The sequence below is a fragment of the Chiloscyllium punctatum genome, chromosome 4 (assembly GCF_047496795.1).
Source record: "Chiloscyllium punctatum isolate Juve2018m chromosome 4, sChiPun1.3, whole genome shotgun sequence".
NCBI classification, from domain to species: domain Eukaryota; kingdom Metazoa; phylum Chordata; class Chondrichthyes; order Orectolobiformes; family Hemiscylliidae; genus Chiloscyllium; species Chiloscyllium punctatum.
The window spans coordinates 52,406,665-52,424,895 of record NC_092742.1 but is presented as its reverse complement, the minus strand read 5'-3'; the positions used below and the strand labels follow the sequence as shown (position 1 = coordinate 52,424,895).

The window sequence follows — 18,231 nt, the reverse complement described above, 5'->3', positions numbered from 1 at the left end:
CTGTCAGTCTCCCTCTGCCGGAATTGTCGAAGAGGACCCTTATTTAGGTAAGAGGATCGGAAGACCAATGTTTTGTCCAAAAAAGAGCGGTGACATCCTGAGACAGTCCCCAAAGCCTTTCCTAATCACCCAGATCTTATCTGGGGCTTACTTTCGGAATAGCATATGAATGGATTCAGACTGACACACGGACTCCTGATTAAACACTGAACACTTCCAGACAAAATATTGTGAACTCTATCCGGTCCAGTCGCAGTTGGAACAAACAGACTATCCTTTCTGTGTCCTTTTGATCTTAGCTCATTATACTGAGAGAAGTCAATCCTCTCAATCTCTGCTGTGGTTTAATGAATGATCTCCGTACAATAGCAAAGAAACAAAAACAACTGTCCGATTTTAAAGATAATCAGAATTAAGAGACGACGGTTATCATAAATTTAAAGTTCCAACCGAGCAGTACGGTTCCGTGTCATGTTCACTGAAAGTCTCGTGTATCTTGTACATTAGTGATTAGAGTTACTGATTTACAACATTAAGAGACAAGTGTTGAAAGTGTGTTGCTGGAAAAGCACAGCAGGTCAGGCAGCATCCGAGGTGCTGGAGAATCGACGTTTCGGGCAGAAGCCCTTCATACAGCTCCGATTCCCCTGCACCTCAAGTGCTGCCTGACCTGCTGTGCTTTTCCAGCATCACACTCTCGATTCTCATCTCCAGCATCTGCAGTCCTCACTTTCACCCACATTAAGAGACAACCCCAGTAAGAAATGACTTCAAATCAAAGGCAAGGCACCGCAGATGCTGAAAATCTGAAATAAGAACCAAGACAAACGCTGGAAATAACAATAAATCTGGCAGCAGCTTGTGGGGAGAGAAACCGAGGTAACACTTGAACTTTGTCACCTGTTGGTCCTGATGACAGGCTGAAATATTCTCTCTCCCCGCAGATGCTGCAAGACCCTGATAAAGTGTTTTCCCCAAATGGGTAATAATGAGACTTTACCGAAACATTCGTGATTATATTTTCATTCGCTTCGCAAATAAACCATGTGTCACATAAAGATGAACTGAGCATAGCCAGCGACGCCCACTTCCCAGAAACGAATTTTAAAAACCCTGTATATAAGCGGACTCCAGCCGCACTCAATGTGAAACTGTCAGGACCATATCCTGATGAACTTTGGATGGTCCGCAGGTAAAATGGGAATGCCTTCGTTAAGTTAAACAAAGACTTGCATTTTTGTGAAGTATCTTTTTGTCACCCTGTCCACAAGCATTATATCCCATTTTAAACAAAGTCCCTTGAGTAAACAATGGGCTGACGCTAAAGGGATGGTTTTTTTCCCTTATTTAGCTCGAATATCACTCATTGGCTGAGGAAAGAACCCAAAGCGCAACAAGTGACGGGAGGAAGGTTCTCCATCTCGCTGTGTTCAGGACGTGCAGAGTTCACCGTGCGTCCCATTGCAGTGAGTGAAATCGCTTCCTCCAGCTGCTGTTACTGCGGCTGAGGCATGACCGAAAATTAAACTGCGGCAGTTTCAAAACAAAATGACAGCCCAAATGGGCGTCAATTTAAATCACATGTAAATAGCAAAGGCGACAGCTTCTTAAACCTCCCTCAGTGATCTAACAGGATTTCATTCTGTCGGGAAAAAGGAGTATTTAATTCTCACTTTCAATCGGTCTGCTCTGGCACACAGGGCTGAATGGCCGCCTCCTTCTAGCCCAGTGATCGTAAGATGGTGTTTTTATTGATTTGCTGACCATTGTCTGTACAGGATTTTTTTGGGTGTTTCGCCATTTACGGTGAAATAACTTGATGTTCACTGACCTCAATGCGCTCCCCCCCCCCCCGCCCCCATATCCCCGCCTTGGGCGACTGTCTGTGTGGAGTTTGCCCCGTGTCTGTGTGGGTTTCCTCCGGGTGCTCCGGTTTCCTCCCACATTCCAAAGATGTGCAGGTTAGGTGAATTGGCCATGCTAAATTGCCCATTAAGTCAGGCGTAAATATAGGGGAGAGGAATGGGTCTGGGTGGGTTACTCTGCGGTGGGTCGGTATGGATTTGTAGGGCCGAAGGGCATGTTTCCACACTGTAGGGAATCTAATCTGATATCCCTTCACTTCAAGCTTTCACGTAAAATATAACTGCAACCCAATCGTTTGACCTGGATTTGTAAAGAGTTTCTGGTGGAGTGCCTGCTAACTGATGTAAGCACCCTTTGATTTGTTTCAGATAATGACAGGAATTGTTTCTCCTCAATAAGTTTACATTCTGTTACCAGCTTCTTAGTAAACGTCTGGCAACATCTGCGGAGAGAGAAACAGTTAACATTTCGAGTTCGCTATGACTCGTGTTCAGAACTCCTGCTCGGTTTCTTCAGCCGAATCTGGGTTTGTTTCAGATTTCCAGCAACTACAGGGGTTTTTTTTGACTTGGTAAAAACAGCTTCAAATCTTACCTTTGCACAATTTTACTAATGTCTAATATTCAACTACAATGGAGCAGTGAGGAAAGTAGCTAGTTCAATATCTAAACATGGAATACTATGCATCTCGCATCTGGGATTGTAAGAAATTTAACGGAACTTCCTTTGGGCATATTAACTGACTTCCTGAAGAACATCTTCCCAGCTCAACCCGGCAAGAGCATTTTATCCCGTTCATCAGAGTCAACGAGGAACACATTAAAAAGCCGATCTGAGGAAAAGGGTGTGTGGCATCCCACCAGGGTCAAACTGCAATTTAGTTTATCTCTGACTAGGAGCCTTTGAAATCCACTGGGAAACCAACGGGATTTGTAACAGACTGCTTGGGAATTCGGGAGAATCTTCTTCCTGCGCCCTCCCCTTTCCCAAGCATACAGATGGTCAGACGTATAGAGTATACTGGAACAGAAATGAGTTGTTAGAAATTGCACATCCGGTTGGGATTTTCAGAGCAATGTTACCAATGTTTGGGGCAGTGCCCCAATCAGTTTGATTACACCAGGTTTCCATCCTCTCAGAAGTTGGGATGATCGTCTTTGGGAAAAGTCTGTTTTTTTTTCTGCCTTTATTTCTACGTGTCAAAGGGCACGGGAATGATCCTTGTTTCCAGTGGCCCGCGCTCTAGGACATATCCCGGGGCTTTTCCAATGGCTCCGCGCTGACACTTTCCAACATTTCCAAGAGTAGTCTGTCTCCAACTCCTCGATGTTTTCTTTAGGTGCTGAGTGTTTGAACGAATGAACACAATGAGAAAGTCGAGGAAAGAGCCGGTTTAATGGGAACCAGATGTGGGAGAGTGCGGCGAGACTTGTCGATCAGCTTCGGCCTAATCCAATGAGGGCCGGAGTTGGAGAGCTCTGCCCTCTCCCGGGGGCTATTGGCTGTTCTTGGGGTTAAACATAAAGCCAGCTATAAAACCAGGAGATCAGAGCGAGAGAGCCGCTTCTCCTCCCCTTTCCTATCCACTTTGGAACACATCTGTTCGCTTCCAGAAATGCAGGGAAGGGGCTTCATTTCCCTGTTCAAACTGCACTGGCTTCTCAGCTTGGTCTCTGCAATCGAAAGAGAGGAGCTTTTCCCGTTTGGTCCACACACACAAGACCTGACCCTGCAGCAAGGCGATGATGAAACCTCTCAAGTTATCCAACTCAAAAGGCCATTTGTCTTTTATGACACACAGTTCAGTCACCTCTACGTAAGTTGTACCTTCAAACCTATTTATTGTTTTTTGTGAGTGGTGCTAAACAGAACTGCGGTTCGATGTGGTCCACTTCTACTCGCATTGTACAGGAGCCAGAGCCGCTCCCCGCTCATTGTCCGGGCTGGCGCATTATCTCTCAATTTTCCGTTACCGCTTCCCAGACTCGAGCCCAGTTGGGCTGTGACAACCCGCATTACAGAGTCCGCAAACATTTCGAAAAGGCACTAGTCTGAGAAGCTAATTGGACTGAATCACGGGCGTTTATTCCCACGCTAAGACAGGACAAACTGAAATGTAATTTGATCTGATCTGAAATGATATTTATATCGAAGTGTGTGTTGACATAATTTGTGGAGAGCTTCGGACATGCCTGAAAATAAACAGTTCAGAGCAATCGTATGTAAAAGTGCTAAAGTCGAGTCAGAGTACTTTTACAAGAATGTTATTGTAGCCATTAAGTTTAGGAACAAAGGCTGGCAGGGCACTGTGTTCCGGGTAAATAATTGAACTCTTAATCTTCAGGTAGGAACGAATGGGATCATCTCCACGCAGGATTTCCCCCGAGAGACTCAATATGTGGATGACGGATTCCCCACTGATTTCCCGGTGATAGCGCCTTTCCTGTCAGATATCGACACAACCAATGACCGAGGGCGGATTTATTACAGACAAGACGATTCCTCGGATGTCCTTGGCCGCGCCGGCCGGGAGATCAGGAGAAGTTTTCCTCAAAGCTCATTCACTCCGACCAACGCTTTTCTCGCTACTTGGGAGAACGTGGCGCCTTATGAGGAAGTGTCGCGCTCGGTTGCCTCCTCTGACAGGGTAAGAAACTACAAGAAAACGACCGGGAAACCTTATTAGGTACTGAGATACCAACAACTGTGTATGGGCCAGGCCTGTGAGTGCCTTCCTCAAAGCTTACTGATCTAGACCAGCACTGAGGACCACTCCTTAAACATTACTTTTCCACGATTAACTTATAGAGCGGAAATTTGAGACCATACTAGTTAACTTGGTCACACCGCAGATACCAAATGTTTGGTTGAAGTAAACCAGGATGCATTTTGTTGATTCTTTTATAGAATATGTTTATTTGGGTAAGACGAGTCTGATATGATTCCATGTCAACTCTATGTTTGTCTCTCCACAGATGCTGCTAGACCTCTTGAGTTTCTCCTGAATGTTTCATTTGTATTTCAACTTTCAAGCAGCCACTGTACTTTGTTTTTTTTTAATTACTTCTTCAGGTCTGCATGGATCACTGGTTTAGCCACTGTTGCTGCCCATCCTGAATTGCCCTTGAGCAGCTGATAATAAGCACCCTCCTGGAGCCTCTGTAGACACTGTGGGTCAATTACACTCCAGTGCAGTCGGGCATAGATTTCCAGGATTTTTTTTGTAATAGTGAAGGAATGGCAATTATAGTTCCAAGTCAGAATGGGATGTAACTATGAGGAGAACTTGTGGTGGTGGAGTGAATGCTGGTCATCAGTAAGATGCAGATCAGACAGGCTGCCTTGTCCAGGCTGATGTCAAGCTGTCTAATTTTGTAGGAACCACACTTAACCAGGAAGCAGAGAGTACTCCAGCATGTTTTTAACTTGTGCTTTGTATTTGGATAGGCTTTGTGGAGATGAGTTATTTGCTGTAGCTTTCACAACTTCTGCCCTGCTGTTGTATGTTGGAGAGGATCATTGTTTAACAGTTGAGTGGCATGAATATTATTGGCTACTTATCAGACCATGTCAAATGTTGTCCACATCTTGCTTCATGTAGGAAAGAACTGCTTTATTATCTGTAGACTTATGAATAGTACTGAACATCGTGAAATCATAGGAAATACCTGTGACCTTTTGATGGAGGGGAGGTCATAGATTAAGTAGCTGAAGATGGTTGAGCTTCGAGCATTCTTTGAAGGACTCCTAGTATTTTGGAGCCAAGATTGACTAACCTCCAATAACCACAATCATGTTTCCTTCTACTGGGTTTGTCCCCTAGTAGTACAATATTTTCCCCACCCTCCTCACTTTCACCCACCTGCCCCTCAAATCCCAGCAACTTCAATATTATAAGTGCCCCTTTGTCAAGTGCTGCCTTCACATCATGGGCAGTTTCTATCATCTCACCTGTGGAATTATCTTTTTTGCTCAAGTCTGGATCAAGGTCTGGATCAGAGTGGCGCTGGTAGAACCTAATTGTGTGACCAGGTTGTTGCTGAATATGTGTTGATGGTGAGAACATTGACAGTGCCATCTTCTGTCACTTTGTAAGTGGTTGAGGATAGATTAATGAGGTGACAATTGTTTGGATTGGATTTGGGCATATTTGGGTAATTTTCCACAATACTGTATATGTCACAATGTTATAGGGATATACATGCTTCTGAATTATGAATCTTCTGTACTGCAGCTGGGATATTAACCATAGTCCATATTTGTGGTATAATAGCTCTTTCTTTGTATCATGTTAGTGAATTGAGTTGAATGAAGGCCAGCAGATATGGTGCTAGATATGAGGCCAAGATGAATCAGCCACTTGGCATTTCTGGCTAAAGTTGCTTTTAACCAGTATAGTCTTGTCTTTTGTGCAGATAGGTAGGGCTCCTCATTGTATAGGTGGTGATGTTTGTGCATCCTTCTCCTCTTTAGTTGTTTAATTGTCCACTTCATTGATGTCTGAATGTGATTGCACTGCAAAACTATGATCTAATCCTTTGGGTGTGCAATCCTTTACCTCCGTCTATAACATGCTGCTGCTATTGTTTATTATGAACAAAGCTCTGTGTTGAAGGTTAGCTCTGAATTTCTCTGCATGCTTGGTGCTGCTCCTGGGATACTCTCCTACACTCCTCAGTAAAAGAATCAGGGCTAGTTCCTTGCTTTGAAGGGCATTATTGAATCAAATGAGTTTTTGCAACCGGTTAGTTTCATGGCCATTCTGGGCTCCTGCTCCAGATATATACTTTGAACTTACATTCCAGCAATTCTCATGGCATGATTTGAATTTGTGTCTTCAGCTCAATAGTCCAAACCTCTATATTACTAATCCATTAACGTTACCAGTACACTAACATTCCTATATATTTACATTGCAAACATTCTTGATGAAATGTGATCCATTTCAATGTTGATGATGGGTCATGGTGGAAAGGAATCCATTCTAAATCTAAGTATTCGATGTGTATATTTATTATGATTCTTAAGACCCAGTTTAGTTCTTGTTTGCCTATGCAGATTGATCTGAGTTTGTCAAAACCAGATGCACACAGTTTTCGTCACTAATTGAACAATCATTCTTCAGCAAGCAAGTTATTTTGGAATTAGCATTGATCCCATGCCTTTCATGTGAAAACGTCCAGTTTTCTAAACACAAAAACAAAAAGTGCTGGAAACTCTGGTCTTGCAGTGTCTGTTAAGACAGTATTTCAGAATTTCCTGCATCTGCTGTACTTTGCTTTTATTTTACTTTTCTAAACATTTTCTGTAGGCTTAAATAGGTTCTTTTTTTGAAATGTCTCATGATTGAAAAAATTGTCTGACTATGTAATTTATTCATATTTTTCTCTCTTTAGTTCAACACCTTTCAGGCACTGTTGGCCTTTGATGAGTCAAACACCTATGCAATTTTTCTCTACCCAGAAGATGGGTTGCAGTTCTTTGGAACCCGTCCTAAGGAGTCCTACAATGTTCAGATAGAGCTGCCTGCTCGAGTGGGCTTCAGCAGAGGGGAAACTGGGTTCTTTCTGTGGAAAAGTGAGGGTCCTTATTACAGTATTACCAGCAATGAACAATCTGTGAAAAACCTATATCAGTGAGTACTTTTCTTTGTAGATTGCTTTCATTGCCATGTAGAATGTTGCCCTTTCAATCACTTTGCTTCTGCAGCTCTCTCCTCCTTTAACCCAATCCTCTTTGACCAAGCCTTTAGACATCTATCCTCATATCAACTTCTTCACATTGCCATCAGCTTTTGTCCATTCAATTCCTAGGACTTTTTTCTGAAGTTAAAGGCTCTATCTAAATGTATTTGTTTTAATTACATAGTAAATTAAAAACCTATATTTTAGAAGCGAATTTGAATGCTTAGCTGATTGCATTCTGAAGCAATATATTGCAAACTTTTGTATGTATTTAAGAACTTAATATCCTAGGTAAATAAACTATCAGTAAGTAAAGTAACAAACACTCAGTTTTGTAGATTTTATGTACTTGATATCTTTACATTCACTAAGTTATAATTGGAATTATTTTGAGTGACAAAGTGAAATTTTGACTGACATTCACTGGAAATCTGCTTGTAACACTAATAACTAAAGCTATCTGTTAATGTTAAATTAAGCCTAATCATACTATTTTATGATCACTGCAGGATGGGCAATTCAGGTACTCGAGGAGTTTGGGTTTTTCATATCGGTGGAGCTTCCTCATTTAACAATGTAATTCCAGCAAATGTAGGAGGGACACCTTCAAGAGAGGACTCTGTTGTAACGTTGAATAGTGCTTTAAGTGGCCCAGTTAAGCATAATATGTTGGAATCTGAATACACTGACAATGAAGATTACAAACAATATTATGAAGATGATGATGAAGAAGAGGAATACATGCCTTCTGTACCCACAGAGGCTGTGAATAGAATTGATGGGATTCCAGACAACCTACCATATCCAGATGGAGGCATTATACCTTCCTATCCTGAAGGTTACCCAGAGGCAGGCATTGTGTCATCATACCCTGAGACTGGGGTTTTGACATCATATCCCGAGAGGCAACCTGAGGTTATGACTGAGTCAAGGTACCCTGGTGGATACTCAGAGGTTGAATCTTTACTGAGAAATCCATTACCAGTTACACATAATAGACATATTGTCAGTGTGGAAGAAGATGATGAAATAGGTACTGGTGGTAAGTAACATGAAAAGTTGATTTCAGATATATTTATGCTATTTTATCAATATGTAATGATAAAATGTTCACGTTTGAAATTGTCCCTGTACTATTCTATTCTATAAAAATCAACAGAATTAGAGTTTACTCTTCAAAAAAGCACTTTTACAATTGATGAGCAAGATATAACAAATGCAATGTACTGTGTCAAAAAGCAATGCTATTGCATGTCCTGATTCATTTAGACATTTTTACGTTTAGTCATCAAGTGGTGTAATTATTGAAAAATAAAGTAAGTGTAAATAAAATTATTGCCCAATGAAGTCTGTATTTGTTGAAGTGGTAAATAGGGATTTGACAGCTTATTATCCCCATGGTTTAGGGTCCTAGTAACACAGATTTTTTCAAAGAAAACAACGTTGGCACAAGTTTAATTGAAAATAGCAATGTTGCTGATAGCTCATGAGTGGTATAAGTTATGAACTGATATTTTCTTTGTTGTAGTGTGGAAAAATGTTGGATACTGTAACTAAAGCATTCTTTGTTTTCCAGGTTTCACATACAATACAGGCACAAGGGAAACCTGTGCGAGAAACCAGGGACAGTGTTCCCAACATGCTTATTGTGCTGATTACTCAACTGGATTCTGCTGTCATTGCCATTCTGGTTACTATGGCAATGGAAGAGAATGTCTACCAGAAGGTAGTTTAAAAAAAAGAACATTCCTATCTTAACTAACTTTTAGCTCTGTGTTTTGAAACTGTCTGCCTACAATTGCACTTGTACATTCACACAATAATAGTTTGATTAATTTCTTTGTAGGTGTTACTCAGCGTGTAAATGGAAAAGTAAATGGAAAATTAATAGTTGGAGCCAATCGAATGCCTGTGGAGTTTCGGAATGCTGACCTGCATGCATATGTAGTTGTAAATGATGGGAGAGCCTTTACAGCTATTAGCCAAATTCCTGAGGTGGTAGGTTGGGCAATGCAGTCACTTCCTATAATTGGAGATCTTTTTGGATGGTTGTTTGCTGTGGAACAACCAGGCTTCAAAAATGGTTTCAGCATTGCAGGTAAATACATCTCTATTGTATAATGTTAACTGAAATTTGACATATTTCCAAAGTCCAGAGCAAGCAATGGCATTGATAAGTGAAGAGTTGTGAACTCCTGACTCCAAGGCCTAATGCTGGAACAGCCCATCTGTAGACTGTGTCACGCAAATGAGCAAAAAGCCGTTTGGTGTTCTTTCAGATCTGTGCTTCAGTTTACAAAATACTTAATGTTAAAATCACTAATCAAAACTCGAACCTGAATTAACATTGTGTTATGTTGTGTAATTACCATTTTTGAATGGAGTGTTTGAAGTCCGTCTCTTAATTTTAAACATTAGTAAAATAAATAATTTGTGAATCTCACACCAATTGTGAGTTATTACCTATATTTTTGTACAATTTATGTTTGCCAGAAGCATTCTTTATGGCTCAACAGATAAAGACACCAGTGGTGAGCCATTCAAAATCCATCCAGTTGCATAAAGTCAGGCTCCCACTCCGTGTTGACTTAGTTGACAATTGCTAGAGCAGTGATCCGTTCATTGTCAAGCTACCTTTTTGTATCATATGATGATGAACCTGCTGAGGGTGAGAATTAATTTACTTAAATTTCAAGCAATCTGAAGAAGGGTCACTGCATGCAAAACATAAAATCTGTTATCTCCCCACAGATGCTACCAGACTAGCAAAGTTTTTCCGGCAATTTCTGTTTTTGTTTTTGGTTTCCAGCATGTGTAATTCTTTATTTTTTTCCCAAAGTATTTTGCTTCTCTTTCACAATTTTCTGTCTATCTCTGCATATCACTCTGTGCAGTTTATATCATGCAATGGTTTTATAACTGTCATGATACTATAGAGTAGAATGGTAGTGCTATAGTTGACCTCAAACTAGGTTGTGGAGAAAAACATCGGTCATGATCTTTTGGTCCTCATTAGATGTCAGTTGAAATGCAGTGTGAGGATTTGAGATAATTATACTGTAATTTTCTGCTGTGATAAGATAGCATTTGTAGTGATTCTAATAAGGTCAGCTGGTCCTCATAGAATATGAGTTTCCTGATTGGGGCTGTTGTTATGCTGCAATCAGGAAGCCCTGGCTGAAAGATAAAAAGATATACTGACACTGTATGAAGCAGTATTATTCGAAAACTGTTCATGTGTAAATAAAGGGTGCGTTGGTGATGGGATGCTGGCCTCTGTGGAGTAATGTTACCATCATGTGACATATTGGTTTTATTGGAGGTGTAACGAAAGAAACAATTCAAACAACTACAATCTTGTGAAAGCAGGTCGCTTTTATTACATAACTTACATTTTAAATTTTTTTTCTAGGTGCTAAATTTATTCGCAATGTTGATATCATCTTCTATCCTGGCAACGAGAAGTTAAATATAATGCAAATAGCTCAAGGACTTGATACACAGAATTATCTCAGCATTGCTACTGAAATTGAAGGTGAATTGCCTGATATTGCCCAAGGTGCTACGGTCCAGATCCAGCCATATGATGAACTCTACCACCGTTCTAGTTCTGGTATGTTAACATCATTAAGTTGTATTTTTTTTATTGCACAGTAAAAATCATGAAATGTGAAAAATTTTAGTTTTTTGTTTCAAATCACGTGTCTTGCAATTTTCTCTGAAAGCAGCTGCTAAATAATTAGATGACTAATTTTTTGACATGTGAAGAGCTTTGTGATGGCATATAACCAATCCCATTCTAAATTAGCTTTCTGTGTAAACAATGTGCTGAGAAGTATAAACAATATTGAAATTTTCAATATTTGATTGTTAAGTTTCTGCAAGTAGTACAGATACTAATTTTACTTTCAAACTTCCCCTTTGCAGCAATTACCTCTACAACCTACAGAGAGTATTCAGTTGAAACCAGGAATGGTAGGACACAGACACTTCGATATCAGTTGAGGCAGAACATTACTTACTATGACTGTGAACATGCACCAAGGACGATTCCAGCCAGTCAACAACTTAATGTTGATCGTATTTTTGTGCTTTATGATGAGAGTGAGAAGGTTGTTAGATATGCAATGATTAACCAGATTGGAGCCGCCAGAGGTAAATCATTTCCGGATTAGAATCACACCCTATTTTTACATTTCTTTATTTAATTAGCTCCTTGAAGAAAGAATAAGGTGGTGGAATTGTCCAGCCTTAATTGTTTAAAACAGTATTTAAACATGCAGTGAGCAGTTTAAAACTATCCTGACCACTTCCTTCCAATTCAAAGAGTTAACTGTCTTATATATATGCAAGCTAAACAATATTTGCCATCACCTCCTGGTGTAAAAACATTGTTTGCTTAATCCTTAAATAATATACTGTATGTCTTCTCCACAGTAACACTGACCCATGCCTTCTGGTTGTTTGTGAATAAAAAGTACTTGCTCGTGTATTAAGCCATAAAAATATATTCATAAAGGAGGTGGGTAAGAAAAGGACAATGACCAAACAGCAAGATCATTAAAAAGATTGAGACATGGTCTTAATGTGTCAGATGTCTTAACAAAGCTGTCTTTTACTTTGAACAAGTGAATAAATCTGCTTTTGGCCTGAGGTCAGCAAGTTATAGTATTCAATGAATGGTAAACTGTCTGATTGGGAAGGGGATCATAAGCTCTTTGATTTGAAATATGTAGGACTCTTTTCTAGTAAGCTTGTTTATTGGCAATGGGAAAGTATTTTGTACATTGTCATCAGTGATAAAACATAATTTACATCAATCATTCTTTTTAAAATATATTTTGTAGCAATTTAATTAGCTCTTGGTAAGAATTTCATTCCAAATAGGAATGAATTTAGGACAATAAAGCTTTTATTGAGCTGGGTTTAATGGTAGGACTAACCAGAACATTGAACCTTCTCTAATTTCCTTCAGGGTACTCTCATACTGCTGCCTATAATTTAGTCATAGTAAATGCATAATGACAACTTGATTATATTATTATCACAAAAGACACATGATGTACAATGCAACTCCCCAGACTGGGAAAGTCTAAAGAAACATGAAGAGCATGTACTCAAAAAATGTGTGTCTCAATCTGGATGCAAATTAAAATTTCCTAGATTTTGCAATCCACTTCTTACAAGTCCCACATTTGTATTATATGCTGTTCTACAGGAGCTACTGTTCAACGTGCTTGATTTTCCATTTGAAGATAATCTTTATTTCTTATTATTCTTCCATGGATGTGGACACTATTGTCCATTCCTAATTGCCCAGAGGGCAGTTAAAAATTAGTTACATTGCTGAGGGTCTGGAGTCACAGGTAGTCCAGATGAGGTAAGAATGGCCTAGATTTATTTCCATAAAGGGTCATAAATTAAACAAAGGGTTTATTTTTCACAACAGTGGTTACATGGTCCCCATTAGTTGAGTTTTTTTTATTCCAGATTTTTATTGAGTTAAAGTTTCACCACTTGCCCTGGTGGATTTCAAGCCCATGTCCTCATAATGTTTGCTGGAAGTTCTGGATTGTTACTCCAGTTTTATCACCAGTATATACCGATTGAACTAATTAAATTATTCCCCTGTCCCTGAGTCATTATATAACTGGCCTTCTGAAATTATATGTGCTCTTCCCCCGAGTATGCACAGCCCTTCTTTCCAATGCAGTTTGTCATGTATTTCTCTTGTTCTTTCTATAGGTAACTTGAGGCCTGATATCGTAAATCCATGTCAGGATGGAAGCCACACTTGTGATCCAAGAGCGCAATGTTTTGCAATAAATGAACGTGAACACATCTGCAAGTGCGCTCCTGGCTATGAAGGAGATGGCAAAGTTTGCTCAGGTGTGTGAAGACAATCAATATATTGTTAGTACTGGACTGTCTTGCCTATTGCTTGTTTTACACCTTTTACCTTGCTCTCATTCTAACTAGAAATGTTTTTCACCAAAACTGAGAAAGATGTATTAACATTCTGTTTCTGCTTGACATAATATTAATTTAAATCCACTGTTGCATAGTATTCAGGGATGCATTTTGGCATCTTACAACTTTAAAATGATTCTTTTTATTTTATAAATGATCATGAAAATAATTACCACCTGGAAAAAAACTAGTAAAATAGTTTGGTAGTTTCAAACTGACATGGCAAGATTTTCCTTATATATGCCTTAAATTTCCACACACTTTCCAGAATTTTAGAAATGCAGGCATTGAACTTCTACTCTGCAAAATCTGCAACAGAAGGTAGATCTTGTTTACGTTAGGCCTTTGTCTTATATAATAGCTGCTCCTATTTGGATCTAGGGTCTTATTGTAATGTATGAGCTAATATTGCCAAAGTTCATGTTATATATGCAAATTTGTATTGGACATGGTCTAGAAATTAAGGGCAATGTAAGAAATGATATGCTTCTCTTGCTTGAATTGGTAACAACTTGTGGATCATAATCCTGAGAGGTTTTTAACAGCCGTTACTGTATTTGAAGAGGTTATTTGGGGTAGTTTTGAGTTTTGCAGTGCATCTGTACAGAGACCATCTTACTCTGACAACCTTGGCGCTTATACAAGAGCTGGTTTATTACCAGTAGAAGAAGATTGAAAGTCAACCTAATAAAAGTGAAGCAGTATTTGAGGAGGATAAAACACGCAGGCAGTTAGCCCCTCAGAAAGGGTTGACAACCCTTGGTAATCTGTCAAAGATAGCAGTGAGGATCTTTGTATGAGTGTATTGTTTATTGAAACAAAAACAATGGGAGAATGATGCCAGCTTTTGCAGTGAAGACCTTTAGCCAAGATCATCTGCTGAGCAGCTGTGTCTGTTGCTGGAAAACTTCACTACACACAATTGCTATGCAATTGGTTCATTCCAAGAAGCTATGTGGAATCTGTAGAGGCAACCAGGGATTTGTCAGAAACCTAACAGCATTTTTAACGGAGCTGGAGAATTCAAGCTGTATGGCATGATAACAAGAACATCGCTTTAGGATCATCTCCAATATCAGGCTGCTATAGATGGCATCCATCTAGCATTGCTAGCTCCTGCATTAAGTCCAATGAATCTTCTGAATAGAACCAGCATCATCTCATGGAATATTCAGATCATGTGTAACCAGTCGGTGCCTCCCAACCAACTTGGTGAGGCTCATGACCTTAAATCCATCATAAATAGCTCTTATGAAGAGATTTCTAGGCTTTAAGGAAATGTCAAGACTAGTTCAGTGAGAATGATCTTCGGATCCAGAAGCTACTAAATTGCAAGCATAAGGCAATCCTGAACTGGGAGTATGACCAACTAGGAAAGAAAGCAGCTCAACAGAGAAATTAAGACTCCTATCCAATCGGGAACCAACAAAGAATAAATAGTGGATGGAAATTCCAGGAATTCCAGTACCTCACCAATAGATGTGACTTCCAGTCATGAATTGCCTACAGCCCAACCACCCAAGGACCTACTGCACTGAGCATCTGGAAGAGAATGTCACTCATCACCATGAATAAAGAGGCAGTCGTCTCTCACTGGAAGGAACACTCTGAGGATCTCCTCAACTAAAACTCCATTTTCCATGTGCTGCCCTTGACCACATCCCGCATTTCCATCTTAGCAGAACCCCAGCCGGACGTATGAGTTAAGAGGCCATCCAATAGCTGTGTACCAACAAAATCACCAGCGCAGATAGAATCTCTGCGAAATAGAGGGGAAGCAATCTTGTTATGAATACATGACCTCCTGTCCCTCATCCAAAGTGGAGAGCACACCAACAGATCTGATTCTGTGGTTATGACCATCTTCAAGAATGGTGATAAAACCAATTGTGGCGGACAGCAGAGAGGTCTCTTTGCTATCTGCCACAATGATGGTCATTACAAAAGTTCTCCCCTATCACCACCTCCTAGTGACTGAAGAGATCTTGTCAGAGTCACAGTGTAGATTCTGTTCATCAAGGGGCTCAGCAATGAGGATCTCTGTTCAAAGAAAAGTGTAAAAGAGTAACAATAACCTTTTATATGTGATTTTCTTTGACCTTATAAATGCCTTTGACTCTCCTGGAGGGACTATAGAGCATTCTTATCAAATTTGGCTGCTTACAGAAATTGATCACTGTTTTCTGTCTGCTGTAAGACAATATGCAAGTGTCGTCCTCACCAATGGATCCACCACAGCCTATATGTGTGAAAACCAGAGTCAAGTAAAGCTGTCTCATTGCACCAATGCTCTTCTCCATCGCTGCAACACTCCATCCCATATCCATGAAGCTTCCCACTGGAAAGCAACAACCATACACGATGACCAAGAGACTGTGTTAAATCTGTCATCTCCAATGCAGAACCAAGAGCATTGAGCTATAGCATGATCTTTGTGCACGTATACACTGCACAGCTGATTTTCAAATCATTGTTGACATATTTGTGAAGGTATACGAGAGAGTGGGCTTTTGGTTTAAAAATCTGGAAGATATCAGTCCTCTCTTGTCCTGCTCCCATCATGCAAAAGATCCATAGGGAGCCACTGAACAATGAGAACCAATTCTTATACCCTCAGTGAGGGCAGATAGTAATAATGAAATTCAACATCAGCCTTTAGTCATCTAAGGAACAGAGTATTTGGTAACAAAGATCTCAAACCCAGCTTCAAGTTCATATTCTACAAGGAAACCCTGTTACCTGCTTTTCTCTGTGAATCTGGAACATACAACAACGATTTCAAATTACTGAGAAATATTACTACTGCTTCTGCAAAATCCTGCAAATCTGATGACAACACAGTGGCTCCAGTAACAGTGTTGTTTCTCAGGCTCATAGCCCTAGCATTAAGGCACTAATTACAATCACGCAGCTGTGTTGGGCAGCCAACATTGTCGATGTAGCTGGCATAAAATTTACAAAATAAGCTCTCTTCTCTGAACTACTTTTTGGAAGCAGTTAGCAGAAAGGCAGAGAAAATGCTTCAAGGGTGTCCATAAAGCCTCCATGAAAAAATGCAGGATCTCCATTGACTCATTGCTTTAAACTAATCAAACTGGAGAAGAGGCATCCTTGAAATTGCCATCTATTTTGAACATCTCTGACAGGCCCAGGTGAAAGCCAAGCACAAACAGCAGAAGTCTGAAAAACCGATTAACATATTCACCTCTTCGAACACCACCTAGAGTCCCTGTGGCAGAGTGTGTGGACATAGCATTGGACTGCCTGTTCACCTCAGGATTCGCTACACTGGAGTGGGAGAAAGTCATTGTTGCTTTCTAGACTGTCTAAACCAAAACCCCCATTAATTGTCTACATTAATGCCAAATTTACTGGAGGTTGTCATGAAGTTTTCATCCTCTGTTTGATGAAAAGAATTATGTGGAGAGATTTCTTATGATTATGTGCATTTTTTTGATGAATCTATTACCATCAGACATAATGACTCAGCCATGAGCATTACAGCAAAGAAAGTGCTTCAGTAGAGATAACAACAGAGAGAATAAGAGAAACCTGAAGAATGCTTTCATTTTGAGGACTCTGTAATGCTTGCTTGAATGTATAGCATGCAATGTTGTAGCTTGCTTTGATCTGCATAACTCTCTTATCCAAAAAGGCACAGATATCAGTAATGCCTGGATAAGTGGCTTTAGCAGAGAGAATGTAGTAGAACTTGATGAGGACTGTTACCTAGTGGATGTTTCAGTGCTAGTTGCAAAGAAGAAGAACCAAAAAGCATCTAATCAAATCAGTTTGTATTTAAATACAGCTGTTCTTGTGGTGTGTATGCAGTAATGTGATATTTACATTCTTGAGTTAACAGCAACAGGCTTTATTGAAAGTAACTACTAACAATTGACCATAACCTATTGCAGGAAAATAGTTCCAGTAATGTGTCCATTTATCTTGGACCCTACAGACCCAAGTTCCAGGTCTATATGATCTGATGCCACTATGATATTGCACCTTTTACACAGTCTTAGTAGCTGTACTTAGTCTGCGTCTCCTAAGTTGCTTTTTTTTGAGTGGTATGGTGGCTCAGTGGTTAGCACTGCTGCCTCTCAGCACCGGGAACCCGGCTTCAATTCTTGCCTCGGGCAACTGTCTGTGTGGAGTTTGCACATTCTCCCCGTGTCTGCGTTGGGTTTCCTCTGGGTGCTCCAGTTTCCTCCCACAGTCCAAAGATGTGCAGGTTAGGTGAATTGGCCATGCTAAATTGCCCATAGTGTTAGGTGCATTAGTCAGGGATAAATGTAGGGGGATGGGTCTGGGTGGGTTGCTCTTCGGAGGGTCAGTGTGGACTTGTTGGGCCGAAGGGCTTGTTTCCACACTGTAGGGAATCCAACCTAATCTAATCTTTTAATGGTACACATTTTTACCATTGTTCAACCTGAAATATTTAATTCTTTTCTCTGCTTTCTCCCCCCATAAATCTCTGTTGGTTGAGAAACTAAACTCCAACAACACAGTCGCCCAAGACTGGAATCGAACCTAGGAGCCTGGTTCTGTGAGGCAGCAGTGCTAGGTTCGATTCCAGCCTTGGGCGACTGTATGTGTGGAGTTTGCACATTCTCCCCATGTCTGCGTGGGTTTCCTCCGGGTGCTCTGGTTTCCTTCCACAGTCCAAAGATGTGCAGGTCAGGTGAATTGGCCATGCTAAATTGCCCATAGT

At 40.3% G+C, this 18,231-nt stretch overlaps 1 protein-coding gene across 3 annotated transcripts in view; it reads left to right on the top strand.

Moving 5' to 3' along the window:
• The first annotated feature begins 2,886 nt into the window (after positions 1 to 2,886).
• Positions 2,887 to 18,231, top strand: part of nid2a (nidogen 2a (osteonidogen)) — a 110,738-nt gene continuing 95,393 nt past the window's right edge. The window contains exons 1-9 of one of the 3 annotated variants that reach the window (XM_072568709.1): positions 2,887 to 3,682; positions 4,211 to 4,513; positions 7,263 to 7,501; positions 8,060 to 8,592; positions 9,127 to 9,276; positions 9,397 to 9,648; positions 10,963 to 11,163; positions 11,478 to 11,705; positions 13,296 to 13,439. In XM_072568709.1, the coding sequence (XP_072424810.1) occupies positions 3,482 to 3,682; positions 4,211 to 4,513; positions 7,263 to 7,501; positions 8,060 to 8,592; positions 9,127 to 9,276; positions 9,397 to 9,648; positions 10,963 to 11,163; positions 11,478 to 11,705; positions 13,296 to 13,439 (2,251 nt within the window). In that variant the 5' untranslated portion in view covers positions 2,887 to 3,481. The remainder of the gene's footprint in view (positions 3,683 to 4,210; positions 4,514 to 7,262; positions 7,502 to 8,059; positions 8,593 to 9,126; positions 9,277 to 9,396; positions 9,649 to 10,962; positions 11,164 to 11,477; positions 11,706 to 13,295; positions 13,440 to 18,231) is intronic. The other 2 variants (XM_072568708.1, XM_072568707.1) reach the window with 2 other exon arrangements.